This window comes from Lepidochelys kempii, chromosome 5 (genome assembly GCF_965140265.1).
Source record: "Lepidochelys kempii isolate rLepKem1 chromosome 5, rLepKem1.hap2, whole genome shotgun sequence".
In the NCBI taxonomy this organism is placed as follows: Eukaryota; Metazoa; Chordata; order Testudines; family Cheloniidae; genus Lepidochelys; species Lepidochelys kempii.
This window is the reverse complement of record NC_133260.1, coordinates 34,906,991-34,932,128: the sequence shown is the minus strand read 5'-3', so window position 1 is coordinate 34,932,128 and position 25,138 is coordinate 34,906,991. Positions and strand designations below refer to the sequence as shown.

Sequence of the window (25,138 nt, the reverse complement as noted above, 5' to 3'; positions counted from 1 at the left end):
GTTGCATAATTGTTTCCGTCTCTTGCATAACTAATCAAAGAACCAGATAGAGACTATAGAGATAAACAATGGAGAAGTAGGGGCCATAAAGTCAAAACAATAAAGTAGTATAGATTTCACAATCACAACTGTTGATAAGTGATTCCTTGCCAGACAGAATGCTAACAAAAAAAGTTTTCTTTAAACATCTTAATATCTGATCTTTAATCTGGTGCTGATCAGTACTATTAGAACAGGAGCGCCTCCTTAACAGACTGATATTTCATTGTTTTAATGTAATTTAGATGGAATGTGAGGCTGACTTTCTGCTTTTTAGTTCACAGCTGCTGCTGTCCTAATGTGACTGCAGAAAAAAGGCCTCAGACCTCACACTAGCTCTCAAAGCACTTTACAAAGGAGGTCAATATCATGATCTCCATTTTAAGCAAGAGACAAATAAAAGATTACCTTTAGAAAGTAATTACAAATAAATCCCAATTTTTCCAAACGCTGATTCAAAACTCAAGTTATCTGAAATGTATTCCCTCACTTCTAAAGTCTTACAACATCAACATTAGTTTGTTCAAAACTATATTAGAAGGGTTTTGGAGACCTTCATAAAATCTGGGGTTTACCTGTAGTAGAATGAGCAGTAAAGCTGAATTCCACAGTATCTCATGTTAAAAAGATTGCCTCATGTTCTCCAAAAGAGCTCTGACCCATTTGTTGCTTTCCATATAAAAGTGGAAGCATATCTCAAATTAGTATTAATCAGCATTGTAAAACAACCTCATCAAGGTTTTCCCCCCTATGTTCTCACAGTTTACTATGACCCCTTTTAATGTTTAAAAGGCAATCTCTTTAATTTCCAAATTTGTTTTTCCCTCCACTGGGCATATATTAAGTGTATTTGGGTTACTTAAATTCTTGGTTTATGTGACTGGTAATCTTAATTTCTAGCACTGTTCAGTGTATACAAACCTTTACAAAAGCATCAGCAAAAAAAGTTAACAGCTGCACATGAATGTTGCATAAAAACTCAAGTTTATTTCCATAGATGACAGCTTCTAACAAATAGGTTTTCTATATTAATAATGGTACTGCGATAGCCTCTTATGCAGAATTGGAGAATTTTCTTTTGGAGGTTTTAGTACAAGTTAGTCACTATCAACAGACTGACACTTGTATAATAGACTTAGGACTAATATTTATCTTTGCAAATTACCTCAAGCATTTTGTATATACTCTGGAGTTGCTAGGGTTAGATTTAGAGACGCTCTCTCTGTTACAGTCTGAATGACTGTTTCAGAGAACAAACCTGCAGCCACAAGGTAAAAGAAGGAAATAAAACATTTGTAAATAAATCTGTAGGTCATAAAATTTTGGTATAAATTAATCTAACAGAATCACTGTGATTAAGTTTTGATGAATAGTTCTGGGAGTTTTCCAACAGAGCATTCAATCTGAAGACACATTTTTTTCTAAAGAAAAGCACTTCACCTGCAGACAATTATTTGATCATTTCCCAAGAACAGAGAGGCTGTTTGCTGCCCTCTTATATGGAATGCACCTGTGGGTGGCCCAGGGTCCATCCCTGATAGGGATGGGGATATAAAAGAGGTCCTGGGAGTTTACTGTGAGAGTGTGTTTATTAGCAGTGAACTGAGTTATTCTAGGTTATAGGAATACACTGTTATTGGGGTTTGTAGGAAAGGGGGTTTTATGGGCTGCCTTTCAACAACTACTTATAGGACATGTGCTTTATGGGCTGCCTTTCAATGAGTGCTTATAGGACATGTAGTGAGAGTCTGGGATGCTTATGAATTTATAATTGAACTCTTACACTTTTTTTGATGTAGTGCTGTTAAGAGCATCTTGAGCTTGACAAATAGAAGTGGAACCATTTGTCTCCTATTTGTTCTCTCTTCCTCAGCTGGTACCACAGATGTTGGACAGTCATGAAATGAGTGAAAATGAACCAGACTTTTAAAAGTTTTTATGTATCAAAACAAACAATCCACAACCTGAAGAACTAGTTGCATGAAAAGGAAAACCATCTTTATGATTAGAAAATGAACACTTATATCCCTTACTGAAATCCTAGATTAAGGAAGATTTACACTACCTTTTATTGAAGGGTCTTATATTCTGAAGATTGAGAGCACACAGCTGTGTAGCTTGTATCTATGTAGTTTGCTGTTAGAAACTTCTGATATTTCTCATACTTGATTAATTTTTTTATGAGCTACAAGATCAAAAATAAACATCTTAAAACCATCTAGTCATGCACACATCTGGCCTATGTAAATGCATGTTCTTAGTACCTTTTCCTTCATTCTTCTGCCTCACTTCCTTTTGATGATTTTCCACCCACTAGTTATATCTTGTCTTAGTTAGAGTGTAAGCTCTTTGGGGTTGGAGCTGTCTTTTACTGTGTTTGCATAGTCCTATCACAATACGGCCCTGATGGGGCTTTTATTCACTAAATACTATTCTAGAAGTACTTTCAAAAGGTGGGCACCTACCTTTGTGCCATACAGATCCCACAACATCTTTATCTACCACCAGTCCACCTGTAGAAGACATTATAGGACAAAAGCCAATGCTAGCAGTGCCAAAATAAAAAGCACTTGACTGTTACACCGCTGAAAGAAAAAAAAAGTTTGTTGGCATGCTGGATGAATTATTTCACTTCAATTTCTGCGTGTTTTCAAACTGTAGTCCCACACAGAGCATGTTGCAGTAATCTAATCTCAACATGGAGAAGGCAGGGATAAATTGCAGTGACCTCTGCATCCAAAAGCAAAGCTTGCACCCTTCTTATCAAGTGCAGATGTGGGAAAAAACTGCTCCTGGGCATAGCTGCGAGCTCAGCATCCATGAGCAGCAGAGAATGTAAAACGAACTTCAAATTGCCAACATGAGTAATAAGTGGTAGGCACACACTCTTATTCAGTGGGGTAAGTAGTAATCTCCATTATTTATTGTGATTGATTCCCCAATCTGTTCCCATTAGATTTTTTTTTTTTCCTGGAATGAGCCTTTGGTGGTAAGCCTCTGGTGAGTAGCCTTCCTCAAAGCCCCAGTTTTAGCCAGACACTTGGATAAATCACTCAGCTAGTCTTCGGGGAACTTGGCCATCAGGACAGAAGAATGCTCTTATGCAATCACCCTCTACTATCCCCAGAAATCTCTCAGACACAGAGAAACAGAACTTTCTTTCTTGAGCATATATGCAAGATTGTAAGCTTTTTGGGACAGGGATTGTGTTTTTGTTCTGCATTTGTACAGCACCTAGCACAATGGGGTCCTGGGTGCTACCGTAATAACAATAATTAACATTGAGAGATAGCAACTTTAGAACTGATAAAGGGAAATATTCAGAACATAATTAGACTGTAACTCACTGCCACATGATATCATTGAGGCCAAGAATTTAGCAACATTCAAGAGGGGTTGGACATATAGAGGACAAGAATATCCAGAGTTACAACAATTAATACAAACACAGAATTTTGGATGGGATAATAATTCAGGGTTTAAGGCAGTCTCTAACTCTGAGGGATTAGGATCAAACCTTTATGAGGGCAGATTATTCCATAACTGACTGCTATGGGGTTTTTGCACCCTTCTCTGAGGCGTCATACTGGCTATATCGACCATGGGTCTGATCCAGGGGTTCTCAACCTTCACTGCACTGCGACCCTGTTCTGACAAAAAAAATTACTACAGGACCCCAGGATGGGGTGAGCCTGCCCAAGTCCCGCCGCACTGGGTGGGGGTGGGTTGAGCCAAAGCCTAAGGGCTTCAGCCCTGGGTGGGGGGCCTTTAACCTGAGCTCTGCCATCCAGGGCTGAAGCCCTTGGTCTCAGGCTTTGGCCCCGGCGGTGGGGTTGGGTTTCAGCCCTGGGCCCCAACAAGTCTAACTTCAGCCCTGGTGATGCCTTTTGATACAGTCTCTCACAGTATTCTTGCCAGCAAGTTAAAGAAGTATGAGCTGGATAAATGGACTACAACAGAGGTAGGCAACCTTTCAGAAGTGGTGTGCCGAGTCTTCATTTATTCACTCTAATTTAAGGTTTTACATGCCAGTAATACATTTTAACATTTTTAGAAGGTCTCTTTCTACAAATCTATAATATATAACTAAGCTAAGTAAATAAGGTTTTTAAAATGTTTAAGAAGGTTCATTTAAAATTAAATTAAAATGCAGAGCCCCCCGGACCAGTGGCCAGGACCCGGGCAGCGTGAGTACCACTGAAAATCAGCTCGTGTGCTGCCTTTGGCACGTGTGCCATAGGTTGCCTACCCCTGGGCTACAAGGTGGATAGAAAGCTGGCTAGATCATTGGGCTCAATGGGTAGTGATCAATGGCTCCATTTCTAGTTGGCAGCTGGTATCAAGCAGCGTGCTCCAAGAATCAGGTTTTGTTCAATATCTTCATTAATGATCTGAAGGATGGAGTGGATTGCATCCTCAGCAAGTTTGCAGATGACACTAAACTGGGAGGAGTGGTAGATATGCTGGAGGGTAGGGATAGGATACAGAGGGACCTAGACAAATCAGAGGATTGGGACAAAAGAAATCTGATGAAGTTGAGCAAGGACAAGTGCAGAGTCCTGCACTTAGGATGGAAGAATCCCATGCACTGCTACAGACTAGGGACTGAGTGGCTAGGCAGCAGTTCTGCAGAAAAGGACCCAGGGGTTACAGTGGACGAGAAGCTGGATACGAGTCAACAGTGTGCCCTTGTTGCCAAGAAGGCTAATGGCATTTTGGGCTGTATAAGTAGGAGCATTGCCAGCGGATCGAGGACAATGATCATTCCCCTCTATTTGGCATTGATGAGGCCTCATCTGGAGTACTGTGTCCAGTTTTGGGCCCCACACTACAAGAAGGGTGTGGAAAAATTGGAAGGAGTGCAGCGGAGGGCAACAAAAATGATTAGGGGGCTGGAGCACATGATTTATGAGGAGAGGCTGAGGGAACTGGGATTATTTAGTCTGCAGAAGAGAAGAACGAGGGGGGGATTTGATAGCTGCTTTCAGCTACCTGAAAGGTGGTTCCAGAGAGGATGGATCTAGACTGTTCTCAGTGGTAGTAGATGACAGAACAAGGAGTAATGGTCACAAGTTGCAGTGGGGGAGGTTTAGGTTGGATATTAGGAAAAACTTTTTCACTAGGAGGGTGGTGAACACTGGAATGGGTTACCTAGGGAGGTGGTGGAATTTCCTCCTTTAGATGTTTTTAAGGTCAGGCTTGAGAAAGCCCTGGCTGGGATGATTTAGTTGGGGATTGGTCCTGCTTTGAGCAGGGGGTTGGACTAGATGACCTCCTGAGGTCCCTTCCAACCCTGATATTCTATGATTAAAACAGAGTCACGAACTGCTTTGGGGTCCTGAACCACAGTTTGAGAACCGCCGGCTAATCCAATATGGCAATTCCCATGTTTCTAACTTTCAAGAAGTGACTCCTTCCTATCCCTGCTAAGAACAGCAAATGTATCACCTCCTGAAGTAGCGAACATGAAATTTAGATACTATAGCAATTAAAAAAACATTAGAAACTGTTTGACAAATCCTCTGCTTTTTATGTTTTGACCTTTAATAACTAGATAATTTACTAGATTGCATGACATTTCACAATATAATAACACAAAGGTTATATCTGGTTGTGTTCTCTAACTCGGTGGAATGTTACCGGGCTACATTAGTGCAATTAATCTGAGCAGCAGTTGTCCTGTGGCCTAATTCTGATATTTCTTGTTTAGTGCCAAAAATGAAAATCAATAGCTTAGTTAGCATATTTTTGTTTCCACATCAGAAGGATTCAGCGTTTCTGGAAGTACTTTCAGTGTTAGTTACATTTGTTTTTGCTTGCACTGTGGGCAAACAGCCAAAACATTATTTTATCTTTAAAGAGAAGCACTGATGCCAATATCTGTTAAACACTTTGAAGACCAGAAATGTTTTGCAGCTGTTCTGCCATGTGGGAGCTGGGTCTTGCATTGTGTGGAGGAGTGGGATGCATGTTTATTGCTTTAAGAGATGGAATGGTGTAGCTGAAGACTTTCATATAAAAAAACTACCAATTTTAAACTTGGGAGGTGAGGGAATTTAGTAAAGTCTCATTCTCTTGTACCTTGAATGGATGTGAGGGACTCTCCTGGATTACAAATCCAGGCATAGTAGGGAGAACAGGCTCCATGTGGCTGCTATTCAGAGGTGAAAGTAAGCTGGTACGCCCTGGTACGGTGTACCGGTAAGAGCCGGTGCACCGTACCAGGACCGGCTTTCCCAGACGGCAATTTAAAGCCCTGGGGTAGCAGTGGCGGGGCTCTGGCGGGGATTTAAAGGGCCCCGGAACTCCAGCCCCCGCTACCGCCCCGGTCTTTTACATCCCCGCCGCTGCTACCCCAGGGCTCGGGTAGCAGGGCTCAGGCGGGGATTTAAAGGGCCCCAGAGCTCCAGCCGCCACTACCCCCCCCCCCAGGGCTCCTGAGTGATTTAAATGGCCCGGGGCTCTGCTGCAGTAGCGGCAGCTGGAGCCCTGGACCCTTTTAATCGACCCCAAGCCCCGGGGTTCCCAGCTGCCTCTGCAGCTGGTAGCTTGGGGGTGACTTAAAGGGCCCCGGGCTCCCAGCCGCCACTATCGCAGCTGGAGCCCTGGCCCTTTAAATCAAGATTTAAAGGCCCTGCCTCTTCCCATTAAGGCCACGCCTCTTCCAGTTGAGGCCACGCCCCCTGCTCAGGACTCCGGTGTACCGGTAAATCCTCTAACTTACTTTCACCCCTGCTACTATTCCCCCTTGGGAGCGAGTTGGGGACACACAAAGGTAGGGAATGGACAGAGCCTTGGCTTCTCCCTCCCCAGGGCATTGGAACTGAGAAGACGTGAAGTGTGATGTAAGATGCACCCTGTAAAGGCTTGCATTAAGTTATTTCCCCCCAAGAGCAAAGGAGGAGCAAGGAAGGAGTTGTGACCGTGAGTTCACCATTTCTTCCTAGGGTTCCTTCTGCGGCAGTGAAGCTAGATGCCACCCCTTTTGCAGGGCTTAATCTAGCCCAGAGTGAACATTTTGGTAGAACAAACTGTGTTGCTAATTTTAAGTAAAGTCTTTGATCGCAATTTTGTTCTCAGATATGCATGCACAGCTCCTGGTAATTGCACAAGTGGATTTGGGTGCAGAATTAGTCTTCTTGTGTTTGGTAGTTACATGTTTTGGGTGTTGCTTTTTAAAATTAGGGAAGAAAAAAGTTATTTATTGTTCTGTATTTCAGGTAGAAAAGGACAAGGAAAAATCGTTTGAAAAGCAGTCTTTCGTGGGACTGGAGATGCTTAAATAGCAGTGAACTAGGGCTGAAAGTGGACAACAATTTAAATGTGATCTTTGTTATATGGTGACAGTGAAAGCCAGTATGATTATGTTCTGCATACAAAGTCCCCCAAAAGAGCAAGAGATGCCAGGCTGCCCTAGAACTAAAGCAGTCAGCTAATTACATGATATGCAGAAGATTTAAAATGAGAACTCATTCAGTTTTTTTTGCAGCTATAGAAATATAGAGACAACTAGTGGCAGTAACTATAGAGTGAGTGAATTTTAATGTCACGTACTTACATATGCATGTACGAACTTCCCAAGACATATTTAAGAAAATAGAAAATTCTCATTGCTTAAGTGGATTGAGCTTTTACAGACTAAGTTATAGGTGGTGTCTGAGTTAATGGGAAAAAATACCCACCCCCTACTGTATCTAAATGATTGACTGAAAAAAGCCCACTTCTATAAATCAGAGCTCTTTCTCCATATCTGCTCTTATTTGTTACAGAGACAATGTGGGTGAGGTAATATCTTTTATTGGACCAACTTCTGTTGGTGTGAGAGACAAATTTTTGAGTCACACAGAGCTCTTCTTCAGATCTCAAGAAAAGCTCTGTGTGTCTCAAAAGTTTGCCTCTCTCCAACAGAAGTTGGTCCAATAAAGATGTTACTTCACCCACCTTGTTTCTCTAATATCCTGGGACTGACATGGCTACAACTACACTGGTTTGTTATAGTCATTTTCAAGAAAGGTGCTCTGACTTTGTCTCAGGACCTTTCCCCTCTTTCTTGGGGCTCAGTTTAGTATTGTGGAATGTACTGCCCAGTCCCAAAGAGAATATAAAAAACAAATTCCTTAAATGATGTGCTAAATTCACATGTTCTAACAGCAAGAGACATTCTGATGTTACTGGCTTGACTCTGTTCATATTTCTTGATGATATGATTGGCAGCTTATTGTAACCAGAGCAAAAACAATTTCTCTTCAAAAGATATGGTCCCAGAGACATTCAAAAGGTCACCTCTAATGTGGTTTTAGCCAAAAACCATACTGAAGAGATTCCCCTAGGGGAACCTGACTGCTACACTATAATAACATGCTTCTTTCACTGGTGAAGAACCCAAACACAGACAATGTCAGGACACTGTAGGTGGTCCTGGCCCGAGTAGTGTTTTAGCCATGGATAAATGCTTAGGTTGATAGATCCGTTTGCCGAGTTAGCTGCCCCATCCACAACTATGGAGTTGAAGGGTTGGCTCGTAAAAGGCAAAATTTATAATCCCAAGGATTCTTTTGTCAATTGTTCTGTCATTTCCACTGTATAACACTGAGATATTTTTCCCCCAGTGGTTCACTGTCAGGCATTTTTGATCCTCTACTACCTCTATCCTAGTTGTTCTCTAGTTCATCCAGGAAGATCTAGATAAAGGCATAGCTCTGTGCACAATAAAGCTTACCCCAAGGGATGTGGTGGGTTCTTCAAGAGTTGGAATCTTTAATCAAGATTGGATGTCTCTCTAAAATATAATGTTGTTGTTCTGCCACAGGGTATCAGGCTTGGTGCAGGAATCACTGGGTGAAATTCTATCACCTGTGTTATGCATCAGGTCAGACTAGATGATCATAGTTACATCTATCTACATAGTTACATCTACATCTGTCATAGTTACAACTATAAGTATAGTTATATACTTACAACTATACTTATAGTAATAGTCCCCTTCTGACCTTAAAATCTATGAAAGGTTCAAATATCAACTATAGATTTCCTAAGGGAGTTCACTGGTAGGACTCTAGTCAAATCGCATACCATTGTTCCTATTGTAGGATCTAATGTAACAATAGAAATATAACTCCTCAGAATCTTAAAACAGGGATTGAAAGCTTCTGCGTTCTTCCAGTTGAACTTCTCACGGCCCATGATATTATACTGCTTTCTTAAAATGTAGTGTGGCCATAGTGGAAGTGGTGATCTTGAGATTAAGGCATGGGGTGGGACTCGAAAAAATCTAGGTTCATTTTCCATCTGTGGCATAGACTTCCCATGAGTCTGGGGCAAAACACTTAATTTCTCTGTGCCTCAGATTGCCATCTGTATGGGGTGGTGGTGGGGATGAGAGTACCTCTTCTCTCCATCTCTCTTGTCTTTGAAAAAGGGAGATGTTTACATTCCTCTGTTATCAGAGCAATAATATTTTATCTATAGAGAACAACAACAACAAAAAGGTCAGGAAAACGGCTTTTGATTTTTCAGGCACATGTTGAATGAGAGGTTCTAGTCTAAGGCATCTGAGATCTATTGTCCATTTACTTGCCTCCTGTCTACAGTGTGTTTATGGGAAGAGGAACTCCTGTCCATTCAACTCCAAAACTTATTTGACTAAATCAGTTGTTTTCCAGCACTTTTATTCTGCAGATTATTTCATTAGAGGAAGATCCTTTAGTGCAGTAGTTCTCAACCAGGGGGCTGGGGCCCCCTAAGGGGCCTCAAGCAGGTTTCAGGGGGGCATCCAAGCAGGGCCAGCATTAGACTCACTGGGGGCCAGGGCAGAAAGCTGAAGCCCCACTGCATGGGGCTGAAGCCCAGGTTCCTGAGCCCTGCCACCTGAGGCTGAAGCTGGAGCCTGAGCAATGTAGCTTTTTGGGGGCCCCTGTGGCATGGGGCCCCAGGGCAATTGCCCTGCTTGCTACCCCCTAACACCAGCTCTGGCTTTTATATGCGGAAAACCAGTTATTGCGGCACAGGTGGGCCGTGGAGTTTTTATAGCATGTTGCGGGAGGCCTCTGAAAGAAAAAGGTGGAGAACCCCTGCTTTAGTGGACCACATAACTTTCTGACCTCCCTCCTTACTACTAGAATCTTCTCTCTTTTTTGGAGATTTTTGGACCACAGATTGAGAACCACAGCCCTAGGTTTATGCCCTCTTCGGTGTCGTCTGCTTTTGCTGTAGAACTAAGCATGGTGATGATATTAAAGTCTTTCCACTGCTTCTCTAAACATGAGACGTAGGGCCATCAGTGTGTTTAGCTGTTGGCCACAGGGTTCTCAGTAGCATTATTTCCTTGATATAGTATGTATCTATCTAGCATCCTATTGTGCACTGCACCAGCTGTCTGGATTGGTGTATTCTAGCATGCGAATAAGGAAATTTAATTCTTACTATTAATTTAGGTATATAGTAGATACCCAGTGTGTGTGTGTGTATGGTAAGGATGAGGAGGCATTTTGCAAAAGTACATATATTGTAAGTCTCTCTTTTTTTCTTTTAGTATCATTTTATGGTGATAGCTACGTGGAATTGAACATTGCAGAATCATCCACTCGAACATCACTGCAGTTACGATTTCGAACCAGCAAGCCACACGGATTGCTTTTTCTTGCAGCTGGAAAAGAGGATCATTGTTTGGTGGAATTGCACTCGGGATATTTAAAGGTGTGATTTTTAATTATAAAAAATAGAGAGCACAGGTACTGGTTTGCCTAGTGTTTGTCTTTGGAGTCATAGAGGGACCACCAAGTCATCTAGTCTGACCTGTACGTCACAGGCCACTAAACTCCACGCAGCCACCTCTGCACCTTGTCCAACAACCAGAATTAGACTAAAGCACTACAGCTCTCAGGAGACTAAACCGTTGTGTGTTGTAAGCAGAGAAGAGGAGGGACCAAGGTGTACCAACGCCTGAGGCCCCTGCAATGGCAGTGAATTGGTAAAGTAAGATATACAGTAAAACCTCAGAGTTACGAACACCAGAGTTATCAACCTACTGGTTAATCACACACCTCATTTGCAAAAAGAAAAGGAGTACTTGTGGCACCTTAGAGACTAACCAATTTATTTGAGCATGAGCTTTCGTGAGCTACAGCTCACTTCATCGGATGCATACCGTGGAAACTGCAGAAGACATTATATACACACAGAGACCATGAAACAATACCTCCTCCCACCCCACCCTCCTGCTGGTAATAGCTTATCTAAAGTGATCATCAAGTTGGGCCATTTCCAGCACAAATCCAGGTTTTCTCACCCTCCGCACCCCCCCCCCCCACACACAAACTCACTCTCCTGCTGGTAATAGCCCATCCAAAGTGACCACTCTCTTTAAAATGTGTATGATAATCAAGGTGGGCCATTTCCTCCACAAATCCAGGTTCTCTCACCCCCCCCCCCACCCCCATACACACACAAACTCACTCTCCTGCTGGTAATAGCTTATCTAAAGTGATCATCAAGTTGGGCCATTTCCAGCACAAATCCAGGTTTTCTCACCCTCCGCCCCCCCCCCCCAAACTCACTCTCCTGCTGGTAATATTATTACCTGCTATTACCAGCAGGAGAGTGAGTTTGTGTGTGTATGGGGGTGGAGGGGTGAGAAAACCTGGATTTGTGCTGGAAATGGCCCACCTTGATTATCATGCACATTGTAGGGAGAGTGGTCACTTTGGATAAGCTATTACCAGCAGGAGAGTGAGTTTGTGTGTGTGTGGTTTGTGGAGGGGGTGAGGGAGTGAGAGAACCTGGATTTGTGCAGGAAATGGCCCACCTTGATTATCATACACATTGTGAAGAGAGTGGTCACTTTGGATGGGCTATTACCAGCAGGAGAGTGAGTTTGTGTGTGGGGGGGTGGAGAGTGAGAAAACCTGGATTTGTGCTGGAAATGGCCCAACTTGATGATCACTTTAGATAAGCTATTACCAGCAGGACAGTGGGGTGGGAGGAGGTATTGTTTCATGGTCTCTGTGTGTATATAATGTCTTCTGCAGTTTCCACGGTATGCATCCAATGAAGTGAGCTGTAGCTCACGAAAGCTCATGCTCAAATAAATTGGTTAGTCTCTAAGGTGCCACAAGTACTCCTTTTCTTTTTGCGAATACAGACTAACACGGCTGTTACTCTGAAACACCTCATTTGGTACCAGAAATACACTGTCAGGCAGCAGAGACAAAAAACAAAACCAAAAAACAAATACTGTACAGTACAGTACTGTGTTAAATGTGAACTACTAAAAATATAAAGGGAAAGTTTTTAAAAAAAGATTTGACAAGGTAAGGAAATTGTTTTTGTGCTTGTTTTGTTTAAATTAAGATGATTAAAAGCAGCATTTTTCTTCTGCGTTGTAAAGTTTCAAAGCTGTATTAAGTCAATGTTCAGCTGTAAACTTTTGAGAGAACCACCATCACGTTTTGTTCAGAGTTACGAACATTTCAGAGTTGCAAACAGCCTCCATTCCTGAGGTATTCATAACTCTGAAGTTCTGCTGTTCCCAGATAATCCTGGCAAGTGAACCACATCTCATGCTGCAGAGGAAGGCAAAACCCCCAAAAGGTCTGAACAGGGGGAAAATTCCTTCCCAACCCTGAATATGGCAATCATTTAGACCCTAACCATGTGAGCAAGAACCAGTAAGCCAAGTGTCTATGAGAGAGAATGCTTGGTGCCACCTCAGAGCCCTGACCCTGCCTATCTAGTGTCCTGTCTCCAGCTACGGCCATCTCTGATGTTTCAGAGGAAGGAGACAATCCCTTCCCCCCTCCCAGATTATACTGAGGTGAAAATTCCCTTCATGGCCCCCACAGGTGTCTAGATGAAGCATGAGATTGTAGAAATATAAGACATAAAGGGACCCCCCTCCACCTCAGGACTGTCAAATGCAGCCCCCACACCACTGCAGGCAACCATGGTATACAGTCCCACTCATACTTTTATCAAGAACTATCTTAAAACTGATTGAGTTGTTTGCCCCCACTGCTCCCAGAATCTCACCCCTGTGATGGTTAGCAACCTTTGTCTATGTTCCAGCCTAAATTTATTCATGGCCAGTTATTACCCATTTGTTCTTGTGCCATGCCAACATTGTTCTTTAGCTTAAATATCTCTTCTCTGTCCCTGGTATTTATCTCCCTGATAAATGTATAGAGAGCAATTAAATCCTCTCTTGGCCTTCTTTTTGTTAGGCTAAACAAGCCAGGCTCTTTTAGTCTCCTGTTATAAGATAGGCTGTCATTACTTTGATCATCCTAGTAGCCTTTCTCTGCACCTGTTCTAGTTTGAATTCATCTTTCTTCAGTTTGGGTGAACACAATTGTACATAATATTCAAAATGAGATCTTAGCAGTGTCTTGTCCTATCTCTACTGGAAATACCTCACCTAACACGTGCTAGGACTGCATTTGTCTTTTCCACAGACACATCACATTAGTAGCTCATAATTAGTAGCTTCATCCTCTGATCGACATATACACTTGTGTGTCTCTCCTCCTCTTTCACGTTCAACTGTTGAGCTCCCAACTTATAGCAGGAATTCATGCATGACCTTGCACTTTATGCTTACCTTGGGCTCTTGTAAATTTTGGTCATAGCAGAACTGGAAATAGTTGCTTTCTGGTTTTGCATCTGACCCAGACTAAAACTGTGTTGGCAGGTAAACCTTCCTAAAATGTACAATGGGTTTGGACTTGATGTTGTGGTGTTAGCAAATCCATAACAATAATAAATACATTTGTGCTCATAGTTTGAAAATGCAATGATTGAAACTTAAGTTGAGCAGCTGTCAAAACATTAAGTATTACTTGTTTCTTTGAGACACACACAATTCATTTAATTGTCATCCATACGCTCACTGATTTTCATCATTAAAATTTTGTCTCTTACAGCTGAGAATGAACTTTGGAGCAGGGGAACGAGTGCTGCGTTCTCAGCGGAGCTCCCGGCTAAATGATTTAGCCTGGCACCTGGTTGAATTATATCATGAAAATGATAATGTCACACTGGTTATTGATAAACATTATAGAACTAGTACAAAAATGCCTGGGATTCTATATCAATTAAACATTGAACATGGACTCTACATTGGTGGGAGCGGTACCCTTGATGTTCCTTACTTTGACAGAGCACTAACCAATTTCCGAGGATGTATCGATGACGTGTTATTTAATCAGCATGAGATCCTAATGTCCCTGAGACCTTATCCTGGGTTCAGAAATGTTCATGAAGTGTCACTGGGATGCAGTGATGAATTCTTTGCCAGTGAAGATGAGCCTATCAGTTTTTTTAGTTCCAAATCCTATGTTTCTTTCCAGCTGTGGAATGTCCAGGGTGAAGGACACTTGGAGTGTGCAATACGGACCTCAGCTCAGCGAGGTTTGCTGCTTTATCATTCTGGACAAGCAGGAGATTTCATTGCAATGGAAATTGAGGATGGACGAATTAAGGCCCATATTGGAAAGAGTAAAAGTAGAATGCAGCTTTCCTCTCTTAAGTCAGTCAGTGATAATAAGTGGCACTCCATTGAGTTAAAATTTACCACACAATATTTGCAGCTGATGATAGATGGAGAAATGGTGAAAACATCACTGCCTTCCCACATCAAGATACCCCTTCTTAAAGGGCCACTCTTTGTAGGTGGTGTAGATGACAGCACACGGGCAGAAGTGATAAAGTTAGAGCTAACTTCAGTTTCTGGAAAATATGCCAGAGGAGGATCCTTCAAAGGTTGCTTAAGAGACCTGAAAGCCAATTCAGAAAAGAGATCGTTAAAGAATGTTCTGGTTACAAAGGATGTTTCAGCTGGATGCAAAACAGAGAATTCTTTTAAGACAAATTCTTCTGTAGTGACAACAGAAAAGACTCCTCTTGTAACAGCAGCCACCACTTCTGTCAATTTTCCTGAAATCTCCAAACCCCAAGGCAAAGAGGATAGTGGCCATTTCTTGGTTCTAAATAACTTGATTGTCCCAGAGGGTGGACAAGCTCCACTTGAATCTAAACATATTAAAGTAAATTTAGAGTTTAAGAAATTAGGGGTTCGTCAGTCACAGATATTTTTTAAAATAAAGGAGCAGCCCTCTCATGGTTACTTGAAATTAGGGGTTGAACCAGAGCAGGACAAGGGCACATTTACTATGTTAGACCTGTGGCAAGGAAGAGTTCTATATGTCCATGATGGTTCTGAGGACACTTACGATACTTTTACTTTTTCCATTTCTGCCAGTAGTAAAAAGGACATGCCTTCATATCTGCAAGGAAATGAGCAGTATGTGTTTAGGATTGCCATCACTCCGACAAATGATGCTCCTGAACTTATGCTCCCTGAGGGAAACTTATTTTTTTTGTTAGAGAACTCAAAGAAACTCTTGACTGCTGACCTAATAAAGGTTTCAGATCAAGACACAGACTCTGCTGATCTCAGTCTTTCAGTACTTGGAAATCTGAATACAGAAGCAGGATTTTTAGAAAATTCCAAGAATCCCGAGAAAGCCATTACTACTTTTTCTAATGAGGACTTAAAAGAAGGCAACATTTTCTTTGTCCATACTGGGGTCAAGAACTCAAGGATTGTGCTGCGAGCAAGTGATGGAGAGAAAGTGAGCAACACAGTTGTGTTGCGTGTCATGGCTGTTCCTTTGGATTATAAAGTGGTCAATAACACAGGAATAAAAGTGCTACAAGGCAATGCCACTTTGATCACACTCAGCCACTTGGCAGTTGAAACAAATGCCATTCAGCAAGAGATGGAGATACGATATGAGATCACAGAATCACCTCAATTTGGTGAAATTCAAAGGCAACATTCTAGTGGAGAGTGGAAGCAAGTAAACACTTTTTCTCAGCGCTCCATTGAGCGCAGCCGTGTGAGGTACTACAGTATTTTCAAAGCATTGCAGCTGGAAAATGTTACAGAACACTTTAAATTTAAGGTTCGTATTGGAAACAAAATCAGTGATGAGCTTATGTTTCCAATCACAGTGAAATGGTTGAGGTATAATTTATTGAAACGTGTTCCTCTAGAAATTGGAAAAACAAAAAAGAAATGTCTGACTTCAGATAATCTTTTTGCTGTGATAGTGGATATAGAAATACCTGAAAATGAACTTAATTATAAGTTGTTGTCCTTACCCAAGAAAGGGCAAATGCTCCTTAACAACCAAGCCTTGAAAAAAAATTCAACTTTTAGCCAAAAAAGCATTATAGATCATGAAGTAGAATATGAATTAATCGACAGACCCCATGAGAACACTCAGGATTCATTTAGATTCCTAATTTTTACAAAATATTTGGAGTCAAATGTCTATGATTTCAAAATCAACATTAAAGCAGATCTCACAAGCATTATTTTGACAAACAATGGCTTGACCATAACTGAAGGTGAAGGAGTGCTAATAACAAAAAGCAGATTGTTTGCACAAACCCTGGATAATAAGGCCTTTCAATATACAGTTACAAAGAGTCCTCAACATGGGAAATTAAAACTCATTAACTTTTCAGATTCACCAGAAAGTAATGATAACCTCACCACTTTCAGTAACCAAGATATAATGGGTGAACGCCTTATGTATGTCCATGATGACACTGAAACTAGGTACGATGAATTTCTTGTCATAGCATCCACCAAAGAATCAGGAGAATGGGTGAGCTCTGCTGCTGGAACAGAACCTTTATCAGCAGAGATAAGATTTAATATTTCTGTTGAGCTGAAGAATGATGAGAAACCAGTACGTGTGGTTGATAAGGTATTTCATGTAGTTAAGAATGGGCAGCACTTATTGACCTTGGCAGACCTATGCTACCATGATCCTGATTCTGATTTTGATGACGGACAGTTGCTGTACACTAGGCGTGGCATTCCAAATGGAGACTTGACTCTAGTGAATGATACCAGTCACAGACTCTATCAATTCAAGCAAGAAGACCTGGAGCAAAAGCGAGTCCTATTTATACATAGTGGTGCAGATTATGGGCGATTTGTGTTATTTGTAACTGATGGCAAACACTACACGTCTTCCCTTCTAGAAGTGAGTGCTTCAGATCCCTATGTTAGACTAGCAAACAACACAGGCTTATTGGTCCAAAAAGGAAAAGAGAGAACTATTACAACAACTAACCTTAGTGCCATCACAAACCAAGACATTAGAAGGGATCATGAGATTATTTATGAGATATTCTTATCTCCAAAACATGGAAGAATCTATGTAAAAAATCTGGCAACAGATTCCTTTACTCAACTTGACCTAAAAAGGGGACATGTGATTTATAGGCATGATGACAGTAACAACCTTTTTGACACATTTAACTTTACAGTTTATGCTAAGGATATCCACCAGGATGCTGGAATGCATGTTCGTATGTACTTGGAAAGCCATCAGCGTCCACCAAATATTGTACATAATAACAACCTCTTAGTTGAAGAAGGAAAACCAGTTAAAATCAGTAAGGGGAAATTGCAGGTGAGTTAAAATTTAGCTTTAATCTTCTATCTGTAATGGATTTTCTTCTTTATTCCTGTTTCCCAGGCATAGCAAGCCCTTTTAATGCCTCAGTTCCACAAAACTGTCACCTTTAACCTAACTAATTTAAATTATTGCTAGATATTAATTTTGGAGAGTAACTCCAATTATGGTGTCCGCCCTTGAGAATCTGCTGGCATCAGTGCAGAAAGGGCTATAGACTTCAGGTAGCCCAGCACTCTGACACTAGCATGCCTCCCATCACTAGAAAGGAGAAAAAATCTATCTGTTAAAATAAGACAGAGACCATAGGCTTTGATTCCCTGAGTACTGATACTTGAGAAAATTAAGCTGCAGAGACACTGTGATTATCAACACTGCAAGAAAACCAGGTAGTTTTAAATACATTTATCAGTGTATTTGCAGTTTCATGGCAGGTGAACCAATAACAAATATTGGGGAAAAAAACTTAAATTGTATCCAAAGAATTTGCTTATTTACAAAGGGTCTGTCAGTTTACACAAGCTGAGGATACGGCTTGAAGTTTTAAAAGCATCAGTTCAGAAGCATTAGCTTTGGCCTATTCTGGTTAATATTTTTCTCTGCACCTATTGGGATCATTTTCACCATTAAAGTAACTACCACAAGGAGGCTCATGTTGTACATTATTGTGCTGATTGTGAAATCATCATTCCAAGCAGCATTCCACAGTTCTTAGATAATTAACTCATGATGTTTTTTGTTTTTGTTTTTTCAGTTGAGAGATCTTATGGGATATGTTTTGGGTTTTGAAACACTTTCTCATGCAGTATTACCTAACATGCATCTACTTAATATAATACTGGAAATGCATTGTGCTAGGCATTTGCAGATATAATGTTTATAAATAGAGAATTCCAGCCAAACCGGTGGATAAATAATCCATGATTTACTGTCCCAGTGAGAACAGAAGTGAGAAATTCAGAATAGAATTAAAGAAGAAATTGTCTTGTTTTTACTTGAATGACTTTTTGTGTATGTATAATTTTAAGGTTGTGCATGAAAACAGTTCTCCATCAGAGATAGTATTCACATTAAGGGCTCCTCCAGTGCATGGATACATTCGGAAGTTTGCATCAGAAGAAGGTTACCTTGGTGCAGAACAAAAGCCAGTTTTGACCTTTACCCAGCAAGATATTGATGATGGCAACATTCAGTATGTGCAGACAGTTTCTGACCAGCTGCAAGACCATTTTTCGTTGGATGTGACCAATGGCATCCGAGTGGTCAATGGAATAGAAATCTCTGTAGATGTCATCCCAAAGCTGATTCCATTAGAAGTGCAGAACTTTACAGTAATAGAAGGTGGTTCTAAAGCTCTGGTGGAAGACTATCTAAAAATTTCTAACCAGCATTTCACAGGACTCAGTTGTGAATTTATTTTAGTTGAGCCACCAAAGAATGGGCACGTTGGAAACTTTCGCTTTCCTGGAGTGAAGTTAACCAAATTTACCAAAAAACAGGTAATCTGACTGTGGTAAGCTTGATCTAAATGTCAGTCCTTTTTTTGTTTGAGTATTTTTAAATTGCTGATTATTATATGTATTGCAGTCACACCTGCAGGTCAGGTGTGCTAGGCACTATACAAACTCAATAAAGGGCAGACCTTTACCTGAGGAGATTACTGTCTAAGACAAGATGAAATGGAGAAGGGAGAATGAGGGAAACAATGACAGGTACACATATGTTTTTATATGCCTGCAGCTACAAGATACAAATAAGATATGTCACAATTCCCTAATAGGCCCTATTTAACCATTACTAGTTGGCAGTTTCCTGCAAAAGTCATGGTAGAAGTAGCAGGGTTGAGGGGGAGGACATTGTTTTCCAGTCGAGTTCTGAGTGAATGTCAAACTAGTGGCAAGGAAGAAACCTTGGATGTGCTTAGTGGGGAAGTGAACAAATATCAGTGTTGTTGGTGGAGCAGAGAAAGTGGAGTCTCCATGATAAGATACAAGTGCTAATAAGTTTTGTGTAGCCTTAAAGGGCTATGAAAAAGGTGAGAAAGCCAGTGAGGGTCTCAAAATCATCTATTTTTAAGGCCAGAACAAACCATTATGATGTTCTAGTCTGATCTCCTGCATAACAGTGAGCACATTATTTCATCAAGTAATTCCTACATCAAACCCGTACTTGTGGTTGAGCTAGAGCATGTTTTTAAGAAAGACATCCAATTTTTATTTAAAGACTTCAAGTGATGGAGACTCCACCCAGTCCCTTGGCATGGGGCAGGAGCAGGGGTTATGGCAAGATGTTTTGTGATTCACCAGCTTCAAATAATAATTGTTTGATGCAAAATAACATACTGAAGGTTTGCAAAGTATTTTCCCCTTTCAAAAATTTACACCAGAGTTATGGGTGTTTGATGCACATAAAAAGATATATATTGCTTAATATGCTTATTTGAAAATAAAGATCTACATTATGTATTATTTTGATATGTCATATTCCAGTGGGATAACTCCTGCCCAGACATGAATATGTATGATTTTATACTACTTTTCAGACTTCCGAATATGCTAAATTGTCTTAAATGGCATAGGATGTAATAAGTCAACAATTCAAAATGAATAGAAGCCTGACAGGTATCTTATACTGCCAACATAGTTGAGGGTTACTTTACATCTGAATGAAAACTCTCTAATTTGAAGGTTTCAATTTTTAACTTGTTTCAAAATGCATAAACTGAAATGTGTTAACCTTTGACAAATGTTAATGAATATGAGATTTTTAATTTTTATGGCCCAAAAACAGAAATTTGACTTTCAACTGCAGATAGTGATGTCTTAAGTCATTTTGCCTCTTCTAAATAAAAATGAAACACTTAACTGATTTTCAAAAATGAACCCTCTTAACTGTGCTTTAGCTATTTTTATATGAGTTCTTTGGGATTTATTGGTTTGTCTCTGACCTTCTGATACAGTTGCATACATGCCTTTCTATATCTGAGGTTGTTTCAGAATAACCAAATGCTCATGTGCAATCTGATATGCTAGAGATAGAAGAGTGTGCATCAGAGGGAGAAGTATGGGATCGTGAAGGCTGAAAGAGAATTATTGCAGAGCTGGAATGGTTGAATGCTTTTTGTTTAAAATTTCAAAACAGTTTTTGTTTTAATTTCTTTAATTTTCAGTCCATTTATTTTTCAGGTAGAGCAAGAATTAATCTACTATATTCATGATGGTAGTGAGGGGCTGACTGACAATTTTACTGTCATAGCAAATAACACAGAACTGTGGAAACAAAGTTTGCCCCAAACTATATTTGTGACTGTTACGTCGGTAAATGATGAAGCTCCTGTTATAAGTACAAACAAAATACTTAGGGTAAGTTCTGCATACTTTCGTCTTTATAATTTTAAAATCTTCATTTTTAGCTTGACGTTATTTTATAGGACAATAATAACACAGAGACTAGAGATAGATATGTGTAAACCTGGAAATATGTTATGTACTAGAAGCCAGTTGTGATGCTTAGATACCATGGTGATAGGCTCTGAAGATAGATTGGATACTGTGACAATTGTTTATACATATGGGATCAGATCCTGGCTCTTGCTAAGTTTGCGTTGTGCTGTCCTGGTAGTGCAAAGCAGACCTTAAACACACCTAAGAGTCTGGCTGATGATTACTTTTGTCTAAGAGGAATCCCTGAGTGGCCTAGGGCCTTATAGCTGGATCTGTGCCACTGGCTCCTCTTGGCCTTGACATGGGACACGTGGCGGTGAAGGGTGTATGGATGGAGCACTGCTGTGTTTTAACATTCCCTGGCAGGAGTAATGGCAACTTGGATGCAGTTACTAAGCAGCGTAAGTCAGAGCAGTCTTGAGGCATTGGCCTTTGGCAGGCTTCAGGATTGAGGGACCATAAAGGCGGCTTCAGATTATTTTTGCACCATCCCTCGGATTCTGTGCCTAGCACCTCTGAGCTATTCCTGAGGATCAGGCCCACTGAGAGTAATTCTGCTCTTTGTTGTATCTCTGCAGCTCCCACTGAAGTCAGTGGAGACAGCATAGGTGTAAGAGAACAGAGTTTCACCCACTTACTATGCTTTAGGGAATTGACTAAGTATCTGACATTTCTGATAGGAGATATGAGTTTCCCTCAGAAAATGTATGCAGATTTTTTTAAAAGTCCTAATAAAAATAATAATATTGTATTATATAATGGTCCAAAATAGAACCACTCCTCACAGTTTTCAGAGTAGCAGCCATGTTAGTCTGTATTCGCAAAAAGAAAAGGAGTACTTGTGGCACCTTAGAGACTAACCAATTTCTTTGAGCATGAGCTTTCGGGAGCTACAACTCACTTCATCGGATGCATTCAGTGGAAAATACAGTGTGGAGATTTATATACATGGAGAACATGAAACAATGTGTGTTACCATACACACTGTGTGTAACGAGAGTGATCACTTAAGGTGAGCTGTTACCAGCTCCTCACAGTATTACTAGAGAGACTGGAGCTACTACTCTCTATTACTGTAGGTTTGTTGGGTGTGGCTGTTAATTATGAATTAAAGATAATATTCTGAAACACCCAAAGCCTGCTTACTTTGTATAGTTCCCAAAGAACTTGTGGAATTGAAGATTGTAGAATTGGTCTATTTTTTTCTCCTAGTAACCGTAGATAGCATTTAACTAACCATTCTATCTTGTAAAGAATAAAGGATGGTTTCTTCTCATCCCTATTTCACATTGGTGTGGCTCGATTTGCTTCAGTGGTATAATTCCAGATTTACATAAATGTGAGAGGATTATTATCTATATTACAACTGTGCCTGCAGGCCGGAGCCCCCTTGTCCTAGACACTATAAAAACATAGGAGACAGTCCTGCCCTGAAGAGTAGATGACTGGTGACTAAAACAAACATACATGGGTGGGGGGTAGGAGTACAGATAATAAAATGATATTGAACATCTTGAAAAATGGTGGTCACGGCATATCAGCTGTCTAACAGTAAATGAGCTGCAAGTATATTGTAGGCATCACACCAGAGAAGAGTTTTTTAAAGGAGGGATTTGAAGGAGGATAATGTTATATAGTATAGCACAGTGCAATTTACAAATTATAACATTTAAAACCAGTTTGCATTTAATCCTGAGTATGAATGGTATTTGAGTGTTGTGTAGACAGATTGAGTACTGTAGAGATTACAGTATTTTAGCATCATCCATAAACCTTTTCACAGAAGAAAAAAAGAGAAAATATAATAATTTATACTAATCAGTTTTAGCAATGTTGTGCTTCACAGTGATGGCCTTTACCCACTGTGGGCATTCATCCACACTACAGTGCACCATGATATTAGGCTTTTACACCAGGCTGAGTCCTGACAATTTGGCAATTTTCTCGAAGAAGGCATCAAGTATTACACAGTAAACTCCCGCAGGGGAGGATAATTACCCACTGGTGGGGTTCTTCAGACGTCAACACCGCAGGTATTAACTGTAATCTAGTAATACACCCAGGGGAAAGGTGTCCACCAAGACTACTTCTTGATTTCTCTTTCCTTGTGTATAATTGCTTTGAAGAACTATCCTTTGACAGAATTGAGACCCAGCAGCACAGCACACTGATTTTTTTTAAATGATTGTTAAGACCAGGCTTCATAGGAACACATGAAGTTGATTGGCAGACCCAAAATGTACCTTTATTTTAAAATATAAATAAATAACACAACTTTTCAATCTAATCCTGAAATAGGTCAGTCATCCAGAACATAGATAAAATGCTATCTACTCAATTGGGCAGCCTGCCTACACCAAACCCATGGTTCTTGTATTCATGACTGTGGTTTTGCTTGTCACGCTTGACCCTTTACTGTGCTTACATACCCTGTTCTTAATATAGAACTATTGCGTTTCTGATAGTTCTGTGCACACTATACAAAGCTGGAGAATCTGATTTATTCCAACCAATCACTTTAAACCAAGATGAATGCCTAAAATAGATGGGGGAAAAGTGGATTATAAAGATTTTTCTTGAACTGACAGCCTGGCTCAGTGCTGACTATTATCATCAGCTGGGAGTTCCAAGGCAGTGCTTACCTAGGGTGAAACTTGCTAAATTCGAGGTTCCAGCCGGGCTGTGCTTGCTCATCTGGGAATCTTGTATTGCTAGCTGTTGAATTTTAACCTGCTTGTAGTAATCTATGTATTTTTAAATACAATAGCCCTGGCTTAATTTATACCTTTTTAGAGATAAGAAGTAAATGTACAAACTTGAATGAAAATTCCCTGAAAACCACTTTGTTGACCTTGTTGCAAGACCTTGTTTAGAGGATAACCTTTCTTGCAAGAAACTTTTGCATTTCAAGCAATAGATTTGGTCATGTTGCCTACTACAGAATAAGGTCCTGATCCTGCAAACACTAGTTCATGTTATAACTTTACACACTGTTTACTCCTCACAGTGCATAAAGCTAAGCACATGAGCAAGCTTGCAAGATTGGGGTGTAACAAAGCTCTTAAAAGAACAGCTAAATCAGTAACAAAGCAGAACAAAAATGTTAAAAGTATCAGATCCCTTTATGGGCATCCATTAGCAACGGAGGGCCCCTATGGAAGTTAGTATTATGCTCTTGGTGGTCTCCAGATGGATATTGAAGTTACATTTTAGTCTTGTTATGGGACTTTTTGCCAAACACAACAAACTGTCAAACTTACTCAAATGTAAAGTGATTCCTTCTACTCCAATTCCCTCACTTCTGAGGCCTCCTCAACATTCCCTCTTTAAACCACAGTGTTTATGATTGGTATCAGGGTGGTGAACAAAGCAGGGTTTTTTTCTTCCCTTAGTGTTTGTGTGTGGGTGATGTTTTGTTTTTAAAGGGATGAGGGCTATTGGATTTTCCTTTTTTTGAACTTCTGTATCATTCTGCAATATTTGCATGAACATAACAGATTTGAAAAGTTTTATTAATACGAGAAACGATAGTCTTTAATTTCACTCTGTAACTTAAAACCATAAGTATTCTAAACAATTAGAAGGGAATTGCCAGGACTTTTAGTCCAGTTGAACAATCAGAAAGAGAAACCCTGTCAGAGAATAGCAAACAGATGAGAGCTCTGATTCAGAAAAGCTCACAAATATGGGCTTAAGATTGTCCCTATTCATGACAGCTCTTGAGTATATGGTAAACATCAAGCACACATTTGAAACCCATTCACTTCATTGTGTCTTAAACAGAAACTTTTAAAGTTAAGCATGTTTTAAGCAGCATTTTTGCAAAAATCAGGGGGATTCAGGTTAGAGAAAATAAAAATCCTTACTCTGCTGGTCCCGTTTATCTATGCATTTAAGTAAGATTTAGTAGTAGTAAGGTGTGCTGTACTGCAATGTAGCCACAAGGTGGCTATATTTTCATATATGTGGAATTTTTCTTTAAAAAAATCTAACAGTTATTATCCTTCTTGTTAATTAATTCTGCTTAACAGGGTATCTCTATAAGCAGAACACTGGATTAGGTCAATGGAGTATTTTTCATTTCTCAGCAAGCAAGGTCATGAACCTTCCTGCCACTGTAGTAGTGGAATGTGTTAGGCAAATGCTGAATTAGTGACATCTCGGAAG

At 40.4% G+C, this 25,138-nt stretch overlaps 1 protein-coding gene across 1 annotated transcript in view; it reads left to right on the top strand.

The window, feature by feature from the left end:
* LOC140911275 (chondroitin sulfate proteoglycan 4-like) overlaps positions 1–25,138 on the top strand; it is a 70,353-nt gene that overhangs the window by 14,485 nt on the left and 30,730 nt on the right. The window contains exons 2-5 of the mRNA XM_073343933.1: positions 10,571–10,734; positions 13,956–17,525; positions 18,557–19,027; positions 20,714–20,890. Coding sequence (XP_073200034.1) covers positions 10,571–10,734; positions 13,956–17,525; positions 18,557–19,027; positions 20,714–20,890 — 4,382 coding nt within the window. The remainder of the gene's footprint in view (positions 1–10,570; positions 10,735–13,955; positions 17,526–18,556; positions 19,028–20,713; positions 20,891–25,138) is intronic.